The sequence below is a fragment of the Otolemur garnettii genome, unplaced genomic scaffold (assembly GCF_000181295.1).
Source record: "Otolemur garnettii isolate 467f Iridium unplaced genomic scaffold, OtoGar3 scaffold00195, whole genome shotgun sequence".
NCBI classification, from domain to species: Eukaryota; Metazoa; Chordata; class Mammalia; order Primates; family Galagidae; genus Otolemur; species Otolemur garnettii.
This window is the reverse complement of record NW_003852590.1, coordinates 1,700,070-1,706,552: the sequence shown is the minus strand read 5'-3', so window position 1 is coordinate 1,706,552 and position 6,483 is coordinate 1,700,070. Positions and strand designations below refer to the sequence as shown.

The window sequence follows — 6,483 nt, the reverse complement described above, 5'->3', positions numbered from 1 at the left end:
TAATATGTATATGCACATATATTCACAAATGTATATTTATTTGTGTATTTGAGCATACATCTAGTACCAATTGCTGCCTGGGTATACCCTGTTTCTTAAGGCACAGTCTCTCTTAAGAGAATCATTAATCAGTGAGTTCATATTTGTAAGCCATCTGTTTTTTTGGAGACTCATCTCCTGTTTGAGTTTCTCTTTATTTAGCAAAATTTTTATTTTGAAAAACAGGTGAATACTGGATTGATCCTAACCAGGGATCTGTTGAAGATGCAATCAAAGTTTACTGCAACATGGATACCGGAGAAACGTGTATTTCAGCAAACCCATCCAGTATACCTCGCAAAATGTGGTGGGCCAGTAAATCTCCAGACCATAAGCCTATTTGGTATGGTCTTGATATGAATAGAGGCTCTCAGGTAATTTAATATGCTTACTTAGGAGTATATCCTTTGCTTTTCATTCTTTATTGTGTTTTGTATTTATTAAGACTATGCTTTTTTTTTTTAACCAGTTTTGTTTTACCATGTGTATTTTGAAATAATATATTCTCATCAGTTATAATTGCAATATCATGGTATAAACAAAGTTTTACTGGAGTTAATTTAACATAAATTTTGAATTACAATTTTCTCATTGATGGAATGTAGAAAAGACATTATTTTTCTTGCCAGTTCCTCTGAGATATATGGCCCTGACTGCAGAGTGTACTGGTGAGGATCTTGTCTCAGTAGAAAAACTGTTATTATTGTATATTTAGCTTCAGGAGTCCTCAATGACTCTTAGCGGGATCTCTTACTCACTTTGGGTCCTTATAAAGTTGCTAAACCTTTTGGATCCTCAGTTTTGCCAATTTAAAGGGAGGGTAATAATATTCATCCCATAGTGTCCATGTGAATATAAAGTGCTTAGTGTAGTGTCTAGAACTACATGATAAGTGGTAAATAAATATTAGATAATACATTTAGTATACAAATGTTAATATTTGAATCATTTTTAAACTGTGCAGTATTATTTAAACTTAAGGAATTTTTGTAATTATATAAATCCTATTAAGATTTTTCTTAGTCCCAGTCTCGAGGTCCAGGGTTCACTCATCCAGCCTTGCCGCTTCCTTTTACAATGTGAATATTTCATTCTAGATCTATGTATGTCAGTATGACTGAAATTTTCTTCTCCACCTCTGCTCCTGACATTTCTCCAGAACTCATGCTCAGAAATACATTATGTGAAAACATTACGGGCCTGTGCATGATGTTCTAGAACCTACCATTACTGATGAGCAAGAAATTTAAATATTTATGTATAAGTAGTTGAAATGTAATTTAGCTAATATAGTATTATCTTAAAAACGCAATGAGAGTGCTAACAATGAAGCTCGAACTAGAGTATGACTAGGAAAGAATCTGTGGAAAATTCTTGCATAACAGTTTGAGTATCAGTAGTTTATCCTAATTTTGTACCAATAGCTTATTCTTCATTTTTACTATAAAACAGGGAAAACAATGAATTATTTTTGTATATGATTAAATCAAATTTAAAAATATACCTTCTTTGGTGAATTATAGTTATTATTTGTTTTATTAATTCTTTCTTTTTTTTCAGTTTTTGGCTGGGGCTGGGTTTGAACCCACTACCTCCGGAATATGGGGCCAGTGCCCTACTCCTTTGAGCCACAGGCACCGCCCCGTTTTATTAATTCTTATTTGAGGTAGTAAGGGCAAAAGTTAATTCTTATTTGAGGTAGTAAGGGCAAAAGTTCTTACTTGTGCGAATTCATAGAAATTTTCAGATATTTTTATATGTAAAGGTAGTGTAGCTTGTTATGTGACAAGATTTAAGGAAATATTCTTCAAAACTGATCTGTTTGAAATCAATTATCTATCTATGCTCATGTAAAATATTATGAAACCCTTCAGTGTTCTGTCTAACAAAGATTCTTTTTGTTTTCATAGTTCACTTATGGGGACCACCACTCACCTAATACAGCCATAACCCAGATGACCTTCTTACGCCTTTTATCAAAAGAAGCTTCCCAGAACATTACTTACATCTGTAAAAACACTGTAGGGTACATGGATGATCAAGCTAAGAATCTCAAGAAGGCTGTGATTCTTAAAGGGGCAAATGATTTAGAAATCAAAGCAGAGGGAAACATTAGATTCAGATATATAGTTCTTCAAGATACTTGCTCTGTAAGTACTTTTTTATTCATACTGATATGGTTAAAAATTTTATTTTGGTTGAGAATACTGTTATGTCACTGGAAGTCAGGCCAATTTTACCTGCCTATACATGTGTATGAGCACAACAGTGGCTTGGTTATAATCATTTTTAAGGGAAGCTTGAATGTATGTTAGCACACGAAACATGGTGGAGGTTTGAAGGAAAGGGCTGTTCTGCAAAGTTATCTTACCAGATCTCAGTCCTATGCTTAAAATTTCTTAATTCTAAAACATATAATCAATCTGAGATAACTTATATTTTTCACTGATTTTTAAGTCTTCCTTCTTTCATACTAAGGACACATTGAATGTGAAAAATAAAAAAAAAAAGCTTTAATAATATATATTGTTAGTGACCAACAGGGAAGATACAAAAGAACAAAGGAAATTACATTAAAGCATGAAAGAAATGCTGAACGCACGTAGTAATAGGTGTGCCAGTACCTTACTTTTGTATTACCAGTGTTCTTTTAAGTAGTGCTCTAAAAATCATTGTTTTTACAATACAAAGTTGGCTGGGAGGTTGCTGTTTAACATCCTTGGAAAAATCTGTATGTATTCTTAACCTATCGCATTATTTAATTCCAGAAGAGAAATGGAAATGTGGGCAAGACGGTCTTTGAATATAGAACGCAGAAGGTGGCGCGCTTGCCGATTATAGATCTTGCCCCCGTGGATATCGGCAGCACAGACCAGGAATTTGGCGTAGAACTCGGGCCAGTTTGTTTTGTGTAAAGTAAGCCCAGATACATCGGCAATAAGGACCACCATCAATGACAACCACCATTCACAAGAACTTTGACTGTTTGAAGTTGATCCTGAGACTCTTGAAGTAATGGCTGATCCTGCATCAGCACTGTACATACGGTCTTACGTGCCTGGCCTCCTTATCCTTCAGAATATTTATTTTACTTATGATCCTCAAGTTTTAATTGATTTAAAATATTTTTCAATACAGCAGTTTAGGTGTAAGACGACCAAGGACAATGACCACCTTTTAAAAAAGTAAACTGATTAAATAAACAATCTCCGTTTTCTTCCATTTATTTTGATGTAATGAAAAAGATGCTTAGTATTTATGAGGAAATTCTTCTTCCCGGCAGGTAGCTTAAAGAGTGGGGTATATAAAACCACAACACACGTGGCTTGCTTGAGGCTACACTTTGGAAAATAGAAAGTGCTCTTTCGTGACTTCTTCCCAGATTATTAATTAAAAATGGAAATGTTTAACTTTGTGATTGAGACCCACATGCATGTCTTGATATTGTGTAACTATTATAGAGATGCTTGAAAAGAATCCTTAAAAAACACCAGTTTCTCAATGTCTTAAGTGGGATTTTCAAAAAATATATATTCAATGGCATTTTAGGAGAACACAGTGAAATGACTTCAACTTCTTACATATGTGTAAAGTGTGATAACATTAGACTTCTTTCTTATTCAAATTTAAGGATACCCTTGTCCACCAGAGCCAATCTATCTATGTGGATAGAAGTTACACTAGTATACTATTTAATACATTAGCTATTTCTTATTTAAGAAGATATTGAATACAAAATAGTAGAACTTAATAGACACATGTCCAGGACCCTAAGTTGAAACTCCTCCACACATAAATCTTATCATCCTGAAGCCTATAATGAAGAAAAAAGATCTAGAAACTCAGTTGTGGAGCTGACTCTAATTAAATGTGATGATTGGAATTAGACCATTTGACCTTTGAACTTTCATAGGAAAATGACCCAACATTTCTTAGCATGAGCTACCTCATCTCTAGAAGCTGGGATGGACTTATTATTCTTCTTTATATTTTAGATACAGAAAGGTGCTATGCTTCTGTTATTATTCCAAGACTGGAGATAGGCAGGGCTAAAAGTATTATTATTATTTTTCCTTTAATGATGGTGCTAAAATGCTTTCTCTAAAACTCTTTGACAATAAAGATGGCTTCATCACTATCATTGTGAAAAACCTAATTGCTAGACATCCCATTTCTGAAAGAAAGAGCATTGTTCCAATGCCTTTCACTGTTCCTCTGTCATATGTATCTGGAATGCTTTGTAATATTTGCATGTCTCTGAGACCAGAACAGTCCCCTTGTGCCTCGAGATTTTTAAAAAATTGCATTTGTTGACTCTTTATTTTTTTCTTTAAAAATAAATAACTGGGACCATCCCAAAGGACAAGCCATGCACACAACTTTGGTCATGTATCTCTGCAAAGCATCAAATTAAATGCACGCTTTTGTCATGTCAGTGGTTTTCGTTTTGTGGAATTCCTTTGAACGTATTAGACCCATTTTATTTCCAGTAGTAACAAGTAAGGTGTGATGATCTTCTTTGTTTGCCATTTGTTTAAAAGACACACCAAATACCTTCTGGCATGTATGTACCGGTTTATAAACAAAAACTCTATCTGCAATATTACCCACAAAGGCAACATGACACAAATTATTACTATCTATGCCCTTTAAAATGTCTGGGTAGTATTACCGATAAAAAAAAAAGGGAAGGAAATAGACTTTTCATGGCTGAATAAACTGTGATAATAAAGCATATGTCTCAAAGTGTCTCACATATGAATTTAGCCTAAATGTTTTCAGAATTTTATTTTCAATATTTTACCACAGCATTTTTCCTAAATTGGTTATTATTTGGGCTCTCTGTCCCTAAATACATATGTGACTTTTGTTGAACTTCCTTTAAGTTTAACCTATATAGGTTGTATAAGTTCAGATAAATGAGCCAGGAGTATATAGTAATTCTGTTAACTCAAAAACACTAATACTTTCCAATGACAGAAACACCGGTTTTTAATTGACGCTCAGGAATGCTAATGTTACAAATACAAGACTACCCAGGCTTTCCCAAAGCTCTCACATTTCTTGTCTACATTCCAGATATCGAGGTCTTATTAGACTAGTGGACTTCTTTACCTTCATGCACAAGGGCCTCTCAAATTCTACATTATCTAAAGGGTAAATCTAGATCTGAGGGGTGTGGTGGGATTGATTTATTATTAATTTATTAAAAATGCAAATAAAAATTACCAAAATAAAGATAAATAAAGAAAATTTTAAAATATTAAAGAAAGCACAAACAATGCTGGAAAAGTCACAAAATTGTAACATGAAATTTGATAAATTCTGGCCAGGTTCAATGTAATTTGTTCCAAATGAGAAGAAATTCAAGGAAATTACACAGAACAACTCCTCTGAAGAAAATAGTGTTATATGTCACAAAGCAAGTGCAAAATAATCTGGAAAGGAAAACTCCGGGGATCAGCAGTATCACACTTGAGTATCCCACCACGGATAAAGAGCATATCAAGAAAGAATTTTTCTTTGAATTATAAAAATTTCAAAAGAAACGAAGAACAATTTCTTATAAGTCAATTTTAGGGCTCGCGTTCAACAGCAGTAAATTAAAACAATGATGTGACAGCAATAAACCAAAAAATCTAGAGAGTATGGGGCAAGCCAGGAGGCTGATTTTTCATCCAAATGGCTGATTGATTTAAGAGGAGCTTTTCTTCTTAGCCTTGTTTGTCAATGCATGATTTCACCCATGACTTAAGTGTTGGCATTCCCGGGGATCAGTCTTATTATCCTTCATACTCAGTGCTCTCTTATCGTCTACCCTTATAACCATGCCAGTGGCTTTAATAGCTCCTAATGCCCAAACCTCCCCTTGAAGCTTAAGAAACACATACACAATACAACAATTAAGTTCATGAGATCAATCTAGAAAAAGTGCTACATACCTCATTTCTGAATTTCACTGTGGTCACCCAATGGCCAAGGGGAGTACTTTGAAGTACTGACCAGTATGTCAATGCTTGACTCACCTTCTTCGTGTGAGTTTCAGAGGCACCTGTAGCTCTGTACGTCAAAAAAAAAATTAGGAAATTTCTCACTGAAAGCTGGTATATGTTCTAGATTCCCTGTCTCACACAGTTGCCTCCTCCTCCATCTTTTAGGCAGGCCAGAAAGCTGAGAGTCACTCTTGTCATCTCTCTCATTCTCGCCAAGCCAGAGTCCTGGAATTGCTAAGTGTTTTAGTTTTGACCTTTAAATATTTATTAAGACCATACTTTCCTCTGCATCTCCACTGCCGCTATTCTGGTCTACCTAAACATTATGTCTCAGCTGGGCTCCTTCAATAGCCTCCTGAAAAGCTTTTAGGTGTCTGCTCATGCCCTCTTCAGATACATGCTCTCCACTCTAGCCAGAGCGGTCAGTTGAAATACAAACCTGAATATGTCA

General features: G+C 34.7%; 1 protein-coding gene across 1 annotated transcript in view; it reads left to right on the top strand.

The window, feature by feature from the left end:
- COL5A2 (collagen type V alpha 2 chain) overlaps positions 1 to 4,474 on the top strand; it is a 136,810-nt gene extending 132,336 nt beyond the window's left edge. The window contains exons 52-54 of the mRNA XM_012812200.2: positions 222 to 413; positions 1,950 to 2,189; positions 2,808 to 4,474. Coding sequence (XP_012667654.1) covers positions 222 to 413; positions 1,950 to 2,189; positions 2,808 to 2,954 — 579 coding nt within the window. The 3' untranslated portion in view covers positions 2,955 to 4,474. The remainder of the gene's footprint in view (positions 1 to 221; positions 414 to 1,949; positions 2,190 to 2,807) is intronic.
- Positions 4,475 to 6,483: the final 2,009 nt, after the last annotated feature.